At 41.9% G+C, this 14,260-nt stretch overlaps 1 protein-coding gene across 4 annotated transcripts; it reads left to right on the top strand.

The window, feature by feature from the left end:
• The first annotated feature begins 8,906 nt into the window (after positions 1-8,906).
• tacr2 (tachykinin receptor 2) lies at positions 8,907-14,018 on the top strand. Of its 4 annotated transcripts, none has more exons than XM_029845631.1 (8): positions 8,907-9,400; positions 9,750-9,905; positions 10,230-10,525; positions 11,801-11,995; positions 12,155-12,305; positions 12,407-12,526; positions 13,263-13,339; positions 13,399-14,018. In XM_029845631.1, exons 2-8 carry the CDS (start codon positions 9,750-9,752, stop codon positions 13,670-13,672), a joined length of 1,269 nt encoding a protein of 422 aa, XP_029701491.1. In that variant the 5' UTR covers positions 8,907-9,400; the 3' UTR covers positions 13,673-14,018. The 4 variants fall into 4 exon arrangements, with proteins under 4 accessions (XP_029701491.1, XP_011607885.1, XP_011607886.1 ...); XM_011609583.2 differs by having other exon boundaries at positions 8,910-9,400; positions 9,737-9,905; positions 13,399-14,017; XM_011609584.2 differs by having other exon boundaries at positions 9,235-9,287; positions 9,737-9,905; positions 13,399-14,017.
• The last annotated feature ends 242 nt before the right edge of the window (positions 14,019-14,260 follow it).

Raw genomic sequence — 14,260 nt, 5'->3', positions numbered from 1 at the left:
GGTTAGGTTAAATTCAGACATTTTAAACTAGGCTTTTTTAATGTCTTCATAAAAATCTTAAGGGTTGGGGTCACCAACACTACTCACCTTTCATCCCAGAACCGCGAGGTGTCTTCACTTCTGAAATTACTTTTTTTTAACCTGCCTGTGGTAATTTGCAACTTTTTAAGATGTGCTGAAGAGCAGCAGGCAGGATGAAGTGGAGCCTTTTATGCCTGGTGTGTTTCTTCCCTTGCTCATTATACTGACATAGCACTGACTGATCTCTTCACAGTCAGATTTAACCCTTGGAACATGCCTGTTATGTGCAGGTAGCAAGCCTGCCAGAACCATTGATTAATAAAAATGGGTATATGGAGTTCACATTCCAACTTCCATTTCTGTCTGCCCACGCTTCATAACCTCACACTGTGTCTCCATTGCTTGGACTGAGCGCACGGAAAATAGGTAGTGAGTGGATACTTTAAATACATGTATCAATCCAGAAAAAAGACGACCCTCCACCTAATCCCTTGAAAAACGTTGTTAGTATCCCACAGATGGTGGTGTGTATGTTTCATCTGTGTCAGAGATCAATATCTATTTTTCCATGCTGCTTATAGGAAAAAGCACCACTATCTTTGTTTTGTGACACTTGATGGATTGTAACTAAAAACTAAAGAGACATAAAATAGAGTACATTTGTAGATAAAGGTGGCACCCCCACTCCCAGTTCCCTACAGATGTATAGATCACGTCAATGCTATTAGGCTACAAAAATGGTCTCTGACACAGGCAGTAAGCAGCATTGTAAATGTTCTGGAAAGACCTCAACAGCAGATAGTATCACAGTGGGTGTAGAGCAAGACTTTTAAGCATCTATTGAACGATAGCTGGTGGCTCCTGCAGATAACAGGCCGAGCAGGTCAGGAAAGGAGAGTTTGTAGATGGCTGTCAAAACAAGACTGTATGGGATTGTACAATCAATTAAAGAGATAATGCAGTCATAGGGAAGGAGGACTGGCCAAAACACAGTTTTAGATATCATTGATTTGAGAGTATGTTTTTGATTAGTGAAGCAATTATAAGATTCAATTTAATGGCAAACTCATTACTGAGAAACCTTCTCCTTTTTTAATAACAAATAAGCCTGTTAACCTTAGTGAGGGGGAAAGGATATTGATTTTTTTTTTTAGATCAAATCAAATCAAATCAATCTTTATTTATATAGCGTCTTTTACAATCAAAATTGTTTCAAGGCGCTTTTCACAATCTCAGGGCCTAACCCCAGACAAGCAACAGTGGCAAGGAAAAACAAAAACATCCAGGACTTTATGTCTTTAAGACAGGTCTGAAGCTTCACTAACTTCTCTGTCTCCTCTAGTTTCATGGATAAATAAAGCTGAGTGTCATCAGCATAACAATGAAAATTTATCCCATGCTGCCGAATAATGTTCCGTAAGGGAAGCATGTACAAGGTGAAGAGGATTGGTCCAAGTACAGAACCTTGAGGATCTCCATGGCTAACCCTACTGTATGAGGAGGGAACACCATGGACATGAGCAAACTGGTATCTATCAGATAGATACGATCTAAACCAGTCTAGTGCTGTCCCTTTAATCCCAATCACATGTTCCAGTCTCTGTAACAGGATGCTGTGATCAACTGTATCAAAAGCAGCACTGAGGTCCAGCAGAACCAGCAAAGAGACCAGTCCATGATCTGAAGCTATAAGAAGATCATTGGTAACTTTAAGAAGTGCTGTTTCTGTACTGTGATGAGCTCAAAAGCCTGACTGAAACATCTGTTTCTCTGCAGGTGCCGCAGTAACTGAGTCACCACCACCTTCTCAAGAACTTTAGAGATAAAAGGAAGGTTGGATAGTGGCCTATAATTTGCTAATACGTCAGGATCCAGTGATGGTTTTTTAAGCAACGGCTTAATCACTGCCACCTTGTAGGACCGGGGTACATAACCTGTCACTAAAGAACAATTGATCTGGTCCAGGATAGAGCTGCCTATCAATGGTAAAACATCCTTCAACAGGTGTGTTGGGATGGGATCTAAAAGACACGTGGTGGACTTGGATTTCTGAATTAGCGATGACGCCTCAGAAAAATATATCGGGCTAAAGGAGTTTAAGGGCTCGTTGGAGAACCTGTATGTTCCCACAGTCAGCACATCTGGTGATGGCCCAGTTGTTGGGATGGCCTGGTTAGCTTCTTCTCTGATAGCTAGAACTTTATCAGTGAAGAAGTTCATGAAGTCTTCACCACTAAGGGAAGAAGGGATACGTGGATCTGAAACACTGTGACTCTTGGTTAATTGGGCCACAGTGCTGAAAAGAAACCTGGGGTTGCTCTTATTTTCCTCAATTAAAGAAGAAAAATAAACTGTTCTAGCCTTACGGAGGGCCTTTTTGTAAACTAATAGACAGTCTTTCCAGGCTACATGATAGCTATCTATTTTACAAGAATGCCACTTCCTTTCTAGTCTGCACGCTTTCTGCTTGAGGGTCCTGATATATGAATTATACCAGGGGGTACACCTCCCCTAATTTACTATTTTCTTTTTCAGGGAGGCAACAGAATCAAGCGTGATTCTCAGTGAGGTTGCTGCACCTTCAGCAATAGAGTCAACCTCAGCAGGGCTAAGATTATAATGATTGATCCCTGGGGAATCACACTGTGGTCCTGGGATTAGCATAGGGATTGCTTCCTTAAACATAGCTACAGCATCATCTGAAAGACATCTGCTATAGTAAGACTGTGTTCTGAGGTTAGAAGAATCCTTAATCAAATGTAAAAGTGATCAATGAATGATCTGTCAGGAGTGGGTTCTGAGGGAACACTGATACATGTTCTACCTCAACACCATAAGTCAGAACTAGATCTAAGGTGTGGTTGAAGCTATGAGTTGGTTGGTTTATCTGCTGGAGGAAACCAACCGACTCAAGTAATGAAATGAAGCCATTTCTAAAGCTGTCATTTACAACGTCTACATGGATATTAAAGTCTCCAATGATAATGACTTTGTCCGTTCTAAGGACCAAGTCAGATAAGAAATCAGAGAACTCAGACAGGAACTCTGAATGTGGCCCAGCAGGGGGCCGATATACCACTACAAACAGAAGTGGCTTTTCTGCCTTCCAGTTCAGATGGGTGATGCCAAGAGTCAGGCTTTCAAATGAACTGGAGCCATGTTTTGGTCTAGGATTAACTAATAACTTGGAGTGATAGATTGCTGCCACTCCCCCTCCTTGACCAGTAACACGAGGAATATGATAATTAAGATGGGTAGGAGGAGTAGATTCATTTAAGATAACATACTCCTCCTCCTGAAATCAGGTCTCAGTAAGACAAAATAAATCAATGTGATGATCCACTATCAGGTCGTGCACTAACAGGGATTTACACAGAAGAGATCTAATATTTAACAGTCCACACTTAATTGTGATATTAATTTCTCCAACTTGTGCTTTAGTATTAAATTTAATAAGATTATGGTGATTGACTGCTCCCCCGCTCTGTGCTTGGTGAACTTTTAACTGTGGAACAGAGACTACCTCTATAGTGTTAAATATGTTATTGTTGGTGGATGAGGGTTCTATGGAAGCAGCAGAGAGGTGTGTAAAACTACAACTCTGCATCCTGGTCTGGACCCTGGATTGTCAGGTCACTTTGGGTCTAATAAAATTAGCCAAATTACTAGAAATGAGAGAGGCACCATCCCGTGTGGGATGGACACCTTCTCTCCTAATTAGACCAGGTTTTCCCCAAAAAGTGCTCTAATTGTCTACAAAGGCCACCTGGTTTTTGGGGCACCACAGTGACAGCCAGCGACGAAGCGATGACATGCGGCTAAACATTTCATCGCTGGCCAGATTGGGGAAGGGACCAGAGAATGCTACGGAGTTTTTGCGTAGTTGCACACCGACTCTATGTTAATTTTGGTGACCTCCGACTGACGAAGCCGGGTGTCTGCTCCGACGTGAATAATACCTTTACCAAATTTACGTTTACTTCTCGCCAGCAGCTTTAGATTGGCTTCTATGTGGCCCGTAAAGTGAATACAACACAGCATGCACAGAGCACAAGATCTAAGCACAGCTTTTGATGGAGTGGGTGTCTCTTTGTATTCGTTAGCTTGTATACCGGTAGTAGAATAAAGAGTGGCGGAGAGTGTAAGTATTTAAATTTCCACCAATGAGTTCATACGTGTAAGTATCTTTACATGGCTCCAAGATTTTTTCAACAGTCTGGTCTTCGTCCTTCTCTTTACAGTTGGATTTGCTGTTATTTTGCATCTCGGTGAATTTTACAATAGACTTTTACAATAGATTCTTGTGTTGGGGTCCTCACATCACATTTGTACAGGGTTGTCTGTTTTACACATAGCTAGTTCAAGGATAATGATATGATTCCTGAAAAATCCTTCCTTTATATTAATATTTAAAATTTGCAAAGACAGACTTTGGATTATTTTTAAAAAAATGTTTTAACATTGATCTTAGAATTATGGATGTTCCAAATTCATCACATCATGTACAATGTGACATTTTGGTCCACTGTCATTTTGATTTAATAACTTAACATTTTAGCAAAAAAAATGCCATGTTACCTCACAAACATACCTCTACATGATATCAAGTTGCTAATCAGAACCCTCTTAACCACAAACCACACTCCTGTGATAAATACTGTGTCAAGGCTCATGTTAGTCACATTAATGCTCAAATCAATAAATATTTGTCCTTATAGAGTAAACTGGAAAAAAAATTCATCAGAATTCATTCCTTCCCCAGGTGTTTCTTGAACTTCCCTTACCACCTTTGCCCCGTGGGATTTGTTGTTTTCCAAATTTCAGAGCCGTAGAGGAGTATAGTTTTATGCTTGAGTTGAATAGATATATTTTGGCCTTGAGTTTGAAGTTACATATGTACTCTCCATTGCTCTGCATTAGCCCCCCTCTTCTCCCGCACATGTTGTGGACTTCTCCTGAATCAATAGGAGATGCAAAAATACTGTAGCTGTTTTTCCGTCTTCATATCAGAAGATACCCAAGTGTTCTGGTTGCATAGATTGTGAGAATCAGTAAACACTGAATGAGTTGTTAGAAACATCCATTGTGCCAGTAGACGGTACGCACTCACATGAGGTATACTTTGTTGTGAAAGGGGGAAAATACGTATGACCTTGGAAAGATTTTCTGAACACATCATCAGCAGTATGCCCTTTGACTCATCAGGTGTTTCGGCCTTTTAAATACTGGACACCCTCCTCAAAGGTGGCCAGCTACAGGCTGAAAAAAAGCCTGAAACTTGTGTCCCTAGCCCAGTCATACGTCAACCTGGTCACACAGTAGCCAGGAGCAAAACAGAGTGAAACCATCTTCAGCCGTTTTCCAATGATTGGCATGGGATAGTCCATGGGGCTTGCAAGGCAGGGGCGTCCAACTCCCTGAACCAGCACCTACGCTGGCCGCATACCTCCAGTGGTCAGGACCTGTGCTGGCCCCATACCTGGAATCCTCGCCGTTGTGCCTCTGCAGCCAGCTCTGTGTAGCGCAATTTCTTGCGCTCGTAGGCCTCTTCTGCTGAACTCTCCCAAGGAACTGTAAGTTCTATGATGTATACAGACTTCAGCGAAGAAGACCAAAGGACCAAGTCTGGCCTGGTTGTGGCTGCGATCTCCAGTGGAAATGTTAACTGCTGGCCAATATCAACAAGCATCTTCGAGTCCCGAGCCATGGCTAACTGTCCAGCAGATCTGACTGGAGGAGAGCTTGGCTTTTTTTGGCCCTCTTGAACAAATGTTGGTGCCTTGCCTGGATGCACTGGAGGGTAATGAGTTGATGAATGTCCTCTTTCTTTCTAGAGCAGCTGCCAAACTCTTAAGAACTTGATTGTGCCTCCAAGTGTAGCGACCTTGTGTAAGACTAGTTTTACAACCAGTCAGTATGTGCTTAAGAGTCGCTGGAGTTGGGCAGAGGACACAGGTTGGGTCTTCCCCATACCACTGGTGTAGGTTCTTTGGGGATGGGAGCACATCGTAGGTAGCTTTAATGATAAAGCTGATGTTGTTTGCCTCCATTTCCCAGAGGTCCCTCCAGCCGATTTTTCTCCTCTTAAGGCCATTCCAGTTCATCCATTGTCCCTGCTTAGCAAGTGAGACAGCTTTCGCACTTCTTTCAGCTTCCTCTTGTCGACGCACCTCCATAACCACCATTCTCCTTCTCTCTGATGTTGTTGCCTTGTGCCACGTTGGTTTACTTGGTGCAAGACCAAAGCCTCCTCTTCCCTGTTGGACATGCCCCACTATGTCATTGTGCTCTAAAGCTGATACAGCATGCTGCACCGCTTCAGCTGGTGCCCATTTCCGTCCAGTTACCAGTGGTGGAACAGCAGTACTGGTAATCTGGTCTCTGGAATCCTTTAGCGTAATCTGGAGTCTCATCTTAGAACATTTGTATTCTTCGGTGAGACTTGTGATGGGTAGTTCAAGAACTCCTTTGCCATAGAGGCTGATGTTAGTCAAACAGCATGGGACACCGAGCCATTTCTTGACATATGATGTCACAGTTCGTTCCATATTCTCCACGGTTGTCATTGGGACCTCATACATAGTGAGTGGCCACATCACCCGAGGAAGAAGTCCAAACTGCAAGCACCATAGTTTGAGCTTCCCTGGTAGAGGGGTCTTGTTGATGATCTCAAGACTATTGGTAATGTACTGCTTTAGCTGCTGCACTTGGTCTTTGTCCTTGAGACTTGCGTTGTACCATCTGAAATTGGTCTTGTCATAGGTTCCACCAATTCTCTGTTCCTGTTTATCACTCCGGGGCCATGTTTTCCCATCACTTAGAAGCTGATGTTATCACTCGCCACCTTAGCCTTCATATCCACCAACAAAATGATGGTCCCTCTGATTGCATTTCCTGGTGATTTCTAGCCTTTGGTAGAAACCTTCCTTTGCCTCCTCCTCTGCATCATTTATAGGGTTGTAGCAATGGTTGATATTAATACTGATTTGCTTATGTCAAATCAAATTAAATTAAATCAATCTTTATTCATATAGTGTTTTATACAATCAAAATTGTTTCAAGGCGCTTTCCAGAATCCCAGGGCCTAACCCCAGACAAGCAATAGTGGCAAGGAAAAGCTCCCCTTTAACAGGAAGAAACCTTGAGCAGGACCAGGCTCATGTAGGGGGACCCTCCTGCTGATGGCCGGCTGGGTATAGAGAGAGGAGAGGAGAGGAGAGGAGAGGAGAGGAGAGGAGAGGAGAGGAGAGGAGAAGGAGAAGGAGAGGGAGGAGGAGAGGAGAGGGAGGGGGAGAGGGAGAGGAGAGGAGAAGGAGAGGAGAGGAGAAGGGGAAGGAGAGGGAGAGGAGAGGAGAGGAGAGGGAGGGCAACAGGTCATGTGAGGTCTTTAATATTGCTAGAATGAACCTTGCACTCACTGGTTGCCATCCTAAGAGAGTTTTCTGTGCTTCATTTGATAGCATGATTGCCACACCATCTGAGTGAGTAGCCTTCTCTCCCGGGTGCTGATTAACTGATTAACTGAGCCATGTTTGTCCTGTTTCCTTTAACCTAGCATTGGTAATTCCAAGTATGTGGATGCCATATGCTTTCATTTCATTTGAGATGGTCGGCACTTTTCCTGTGATATGCATTGAGTGCACATTCTATGTTCTGATCTTTGTGATAGATTTAACTTTAAAAGATCCCCACCCTGTGGCTTTCTGTTGACTACATGATACCTCATCATCCTTCCAGATGAAGGTCTTTATCCTCCTATTTAAAGGAGTATATTTAATCTTTCAGTGTTTCTGTAATTGAAGAAAAAGTTTAAGAACAAATGTCTACATCTAAAATAGAGATACATGATAAATTGTCTTTAATTAAAAGAATCGTACAGCACATTGCTCAGGACAGCTGCTGCACAGTCACATTCAAGGTATACCTGTGCAGACTGTTAAAGTGTATAATTTAACAATGGGGATCAATGAGCTGTATACTGGTGAGTCTGCAGGAATGGACTGGTTTGAGGGTACTCAGAGAAAAATCCTTCTTCCTGGGTGCATTTGAAGTAATCACTGACTTTATCCTTGGTTACTGCCCTTTTTTTTTACCTTGTTTCTGAGTCTTTAGTTAATACACTAAATGCTGTTTTCGCTATTAGATTAGAATATAACATGAATTTTGGCCGGAATCGAAACATTGAGTTTAATGCACATTGTTGCCAAATGTTTGAGACAAATAGAATGTATGTTAAAGTGATTTCAACAGGTTTCTTGTATTAACACTTTGAATTCCTGCTGGGAAGCAATGATGCTGACTGCTCTCACCCAATATGTAAAAGACTTTGATACACCTTTAGGACTACTTTAGCCTTGAGGAGCATAATTAGCATAATTAAGAGTGTCCTATACTGTATATGTTACTCTCATTAAAATGCCCTCTGGGGTCATAAATAATATAACAGATCAGAAATTTTACAGTAGTTTGTCAGTAATCATGAAGAAACAAAGACGCAACACTAGTGATGCTGAAAAGGAGAAGATTTTAGCAGCTTGCCTTTTTGTTCAGATTCTGCTGGATTCCATCAATGTGCTCACAACCTTCTGAAAGAAAAGCTGGAATAGGAGCAGGCCTGGATGCCGAAGGAGAAACTGTAGGTGTACCATTGTTGTAGACAACAACCCTTTAGAAGACAATGTAGCCACTGCAGTGGACATGTGGAACAGCTCTTAGTTGAGCCGCTTCGATGCACTGAAGTCAGGCAAGTCAAACAATCCTCCATTCGGGCTTGACTGTTCTTTACATCAAGGTGTCAAGTGTCATGGCCTATGACTCTACAAAGAAATTCAAGGTTTTTTTTAACTGTTAATGGCAGGTTTTTTTGCCCCATGAGCCAGATTAAAAACAAAAATATATACAACAATCATTTGAATCCAGCAACGTTCACCCCGCCTCTCTCTCTCTCTCTCTCTCTCTCTCTCTCTCTCTCTCTCTCTCTCTCTCTCTCTCTCTCTCTCTCTCTCTCTTTCTCTCTGCTTCCATTAGAAGGGGCACACAGTCGGGTGCCTGCCTGTAATTCCGTCACTCAGATCGTTAGTTACTGTCATCAGTTACGCATTCCAGGGTGTGTGTGTGTGTGTGTGTGTGTGAGTGTGTGAGAGAGAGAGAGAGAGAGAGAGAAGAGAAGAGAAGAGAAGAGAAGAGAAGAGAAGAGAAGAGAAGAGAAGAGAAGAGAAGAGAAGAGAAGAGAAGAGAAGAGAAGAGAAGAGAAGAGAGAAGCAGAGGTATCTTGATGGATTATTAGATGGATCTGTCCATTACGCACCAGTTACCTATTCAAACATAATGGATCGGATTGACCGATAGTAAAAGTCTCGAACATATCGTATTCGCAGAGGTAAGAAGGATTAAAATCTCTCGGGTTCTTTCGGTCTCCTCTTAATGCGCATCGTCCGATAAATACTTTAATAAAGCCTTTTGATAAAATTGCCAGTCAATCAATGGCTACATACATCCGATCGGGATGGTGACAATTAACGATATCAGCTATCTCTCTCATTCTAACCGTGAAATATTTGTTTCATCTAGACAAATTAGGAAATAAAAGAAAAAACATTAAAAAGTGCAATAAAAGGCTAGAGTTCTGTGCCTTTTTTATAGATATATTTTAAAAAGAAAGCGCAGTATACGCCTTTAAAATGACAATAACACCTCATAAAGACGCCCTCTGAAGTTTGTCTGGGCAGATGAATAAGGACAAGAGTATGGACGCAGTGAGTCTGATTCAGCATGTTGAGCGGGATATGGAAGCCACTTCATTCCCAGGATCGGTGACAGCAGACTGGCTGGAGGAAGATGGAAACGAGACCACCTGGAATCAATTCCAGCAGCCTGACTGGCAGGTGGGAGAAAACGGGAGAAAAATGGATCCTGGCGTCAGACGTTTACGATTAGGAAATGTTTACATGAGGTTGATGCTAAAATATTCCGTGCATTTTAAAAAGCATTTTGCGTGTTTTATATAATTTACATGGGCGGGGGTGTAGGTCTTTATTTCTTGAAGCACTGACTGATCTCTTCACAGTCAGATTTGACCCTTAGACCATGCCTGTCTAAGGGTCAAATCTTACCCAAAACCCAACCAAATTTTACAGGATGAATTTATTCTTTTGTATAATTTGCCTGTGATGTCCCTGATTTTTTAATCTTAGTCTTTGCTCTTTCAGGTGGCTTTATGGGCTATAGCATACTCCCTCATCATTCTGGTGTCCATCACGGGGAACATTACAGTCATCTGGATTATTCTTGCCCACAGGCGCATGAGAACCGTTACCAACTATTTCATCGTCAACCTGGCTTTCTCTGATGTTTCTATGGCATCATTCAACACCCTTTTCAACTTTGTCTATGCTCTACACAATGACTGGTACTTTGGGCTGGGCTACTGTCGCTTCCAGAACTTCTTCCCCATCACGGCCATGTTTTCCTCCATTTACTCCATGGCAGCCATCGCTGTGGACAGGTAACCAATGCTGCTCTCATGGATTTGGCCATTAAATTAAACCCTTTAGCATCAGCGAAACTGCTTTGTAAAAGTAATGGGATGACCAAGTCGTCCACCCTGCATGCTGCGCATGGAGTCAGAAAGGGTTGGGTGACCATTTACTGAAAATGTCACCTAAGCAGTACAGAAAAAAGATTTTGTTAGAAGAAGAATCATCTTCACTACTTTAATTGAGGTTAAGCGTGTATAAAGACCAAGACATCCTGGCATTTAATTTAAATAATGAGGTAATCGCAAAGTATTCTATTACAGTGTATTACTTCTGTAAGTTATTTCTGAGTTGATGGTAAGATGGTGATTTAATAGCACAATGTTGATGCTTCAGCAGCAGTTACTATTGAGCCATGCGGAGCGTGCTGCAGAAAGGTTGACGTGTCAGAGATACAGATGTCATTAAAGCTCACTGGTGTGTGAATGGTCAGTCTGCAATGGCTTTGAAAGAGTAGAACATGGTAAATTATGTATTGAATCAATTCAGGTTTTACCAGCAACATCCTGAATGTGTGCAAGTTGTAATTCATTAGTACTGAAATATTAAGTTTCCTTAATAGTTCAGCTGTTTAATTAGAACTTGTGTGAGCATTCCCATTACAGCCAGTGCACTCAGCAGATTTCACTCATGCATCCCTATTTGCATTACACCCTTAAAAAATAATAAAATACCCTTATTATTTAAACAAAAATTGCAACATTTCTGTTTCCAATTTAAAAAGGTTCTGATTTACAGTCAAATGCAGGACAATAATCACAATAAAACATTATTTTGAAACAAACATTTTACTGCTGCTTAGCTTTATAATGCATTTATTATAAAAGATAATGGAGCATGTTCATTAAATTCCATCACCACCATTGGTTCTGAATGATTCCAGTGATTTATTCACAGTCTTGCACCTGATCTCATAACGTTAGTAAGTAATTTTGTTATTGAAATATTAGTGCTTTGCAACAGCCACTCTGAATAATCAGAATTTCTTAGCACTTGCTCAGCTGCATTGGAATAATTTCCCTTACAGTTTTCCATTTAATGCTCAGTGCCCTACCAGGTTGTCACTGCAATATTTAAATTCAAATACATATACAGTGAATTTATAGAAATATATCTGATCATATGAGAAGTTTGTGACTACACTTTATTTCAGAACATCAAAACGTCTATGAACATTTCAGTCGCACCACAGATTACCAGAAAACACCGCACTAGTAGCTGTTATTATTATAATCTTCTTGCAGGTATATGGCCATCATCCACCCCCTGAAGCCACGATTCTCCTCCACCACTACAAAGGTGGTGATTGCCCTAATTTGGGTGGTTGCTGTCTGTCTGGCTTTCCCTCAGTGCTACTACAGCGTGACGAGATTTTATTACCCCAGGACCGTCTGTATGGTGGACTGGCCCGGCGACTATGGAGGAAAACATCAATTGAGGTAAAAAAAAGAAAAGAAAAGAAAAATCAGGTCATAATATGTTTGTACGACACCTGATAACACCTGTACAAGAAAAAAAAATCAGAACCTATCAGGGTGGCCTAAAATGAAGAATGAAATCAGAGTCCGGTGATCTCAGTCGGTCCCTCTCCTCCACAGTTATCAGTACGCATTGATCCTGCTGATCTACTTGCTCCCCTTGCTGGTGATGCTTGTCACCTACAGCATAGTGGGTCGATCGTTGTGGGGAGGACACATCCCGGGAGAGGCCACAGATCACTACCACAACCAGATAACAGCCAAAAGAAAGGTGGCATACTTTTACTCTGCTCTCAGTGAGGCTTTATTCAGGTTTCACTAAACTGAACGTTAGGTGGGGGTTGTGTTTGTACTGTTTCTGATCTTTCATAGGTGGTGAAGATGATGGTTATTGTGGTGGTGACCTTTGCCCTCTGCTGGTTGCCCTACCACGTCTACTTCATCCTGGGATCCTTTAACATTGATATCTATAAACAGCATTATATTCAGCAGGTCAGCAACTGCTTGTCTGTTGCTGTGTTGGCAGCCTGTCGGTTATTTATGGGATCCAAGGTAGTTTTCTGTGTCAACTGGACTGTTTTTCTTCTCTTTTGAAGACGTTTCCCCTTCTACCCAGAAGGCTTCTTCAGTTCTGAACTCCACTTGTGGACTGCTAAGTCCTGACCTGAAGAGCAGTCCACTCACACCTAAAGGAGAGCGGGCACTCCTTTGAGGACAGCCTGGCCAAAGAAGATCGCTGGTTTGAGAGGGGTGTCAAGGAAGCCATCCATGTCAAAATGGGAAGAAAAAAACATCTTTACACAGAGGTGGTGGGCTAAGGCACTTCCTATCACCTACATACAATGCAGTCCTCTACTCCTTCCAACAACAAACCAAACATTCACACCATTTAATGAGACCTGGTGACTCACCACCATGTGAGCCAGCAGACCAAGGGGAGACACACCAACCGAAACTAGGTGAATGACCCTACCAACGACCCTGCCAACGACTTTCAAGTGACCACCCAGATCATTAGCATGCTAATGGTCCACAAGGGCTATATTTTCAAGCTCTGTCCCCAGTAAGTTCAGAACTGAAAAAGCCTTCTGGATAGAAGGTGAAACGTCTTCAAAAGAGAAGAAAAACAGTCCAGTTGACACAGAAAACTACCTTGGATAACTATGACCTGGATGATTGAGAATCTACACAGATGTATTTAGGGGATGTTTTATGGGTTTATTTCCAGGTGTATCTGGCCATTTTCTGGCTGGCAATGAGCTCGACCATGTACAATCCCATCATTTACTGCTGTCTAAACCAAAGGTGAGGTGCACGTTTGCTGTGAGAAATGCTACTGTAACTATGGAAACCTTTCTTTTTAGATTTCGTGCAGGTTTCCGTCATGCATTCGCATGGTGTCCTTTCATCAAAGTGTCTGATGAGGACAAGATGGAACTGCAGCACACACACACCTTCAGGGTCACCATGACGCGCAGCCACCGCAGAGAGAGCGCACAAACCAAAATAAACCACACCTGTGATGCCAACCCACCCACCAACATGGAGAGAGATGTGAAAGCACACGGAGCGCACAAGGTGAAGAGGCAGGATGGTATGGTGTCCTCCTCTATCAGACTTGTGCAGTACACCCACTGACTCCTAGACACAATTAAACACTTCCTCAGAGCTGCAACTAAAGACCCGTCATCATTACTCACGCAGAGGGGAGGAAAACTGAGCACAAACCACAGGAACAAACATCTAGACCCCAAAAAAAGCAGTTGCATCTCAGACCAGTTGTTTTGTTTCCTTTTTAAGATTCTGTGAATTAATGCACCATCCATTGTGGTGACTGACACGAAAGCATGAATATATTACCGGTAGGTGATAAATCTGTCTTGAGTTGATCATTTCTGTCAGAATCTCTGTGGTATAACACTATACTGTGCTGTAGTATTTTTATTGCACCTGCTCACATTATGTTGCTGCACCTTTTCAAGCTATTTAAAATTTGTGATTTCACATCTGAGACCTGATCAAAATTCAAATATGCTGCAAAATGAATATGCTGCATATAAAAATGCTGTATATATAGAAAAATTCAAACGACTAAGCATGTATAATTGGATCATAGTGTAAATACTGCTGTTTGTTTTGATGCTAACTTTAAATTCAAATATATATATATATGTTTGACATGTGAAAAGCACTGATCAGTAATATCTGTACTTTTGTCTATATTGA

The sequence above is a fragment of the Takifugu rubripes genome, chromosome 13, assembly GCF_901000725.2.
Source record: "Takifugu rubripes chromosome 13, fTakRub1.2, whole genome shotgun sequence".
Taxonomy (NCBI): domain Eukaryota; kingdom Metazoa; phylum Chordata; class Actinopteri; order Tetraodontiformes; family Tetraodontidae; genus Takifugu; species Takifugu rubripes.
Note: the sequence above shows the minus strand (reverse complement) of the source record. Positions and strands in the feature narration are given on the sequence as shown.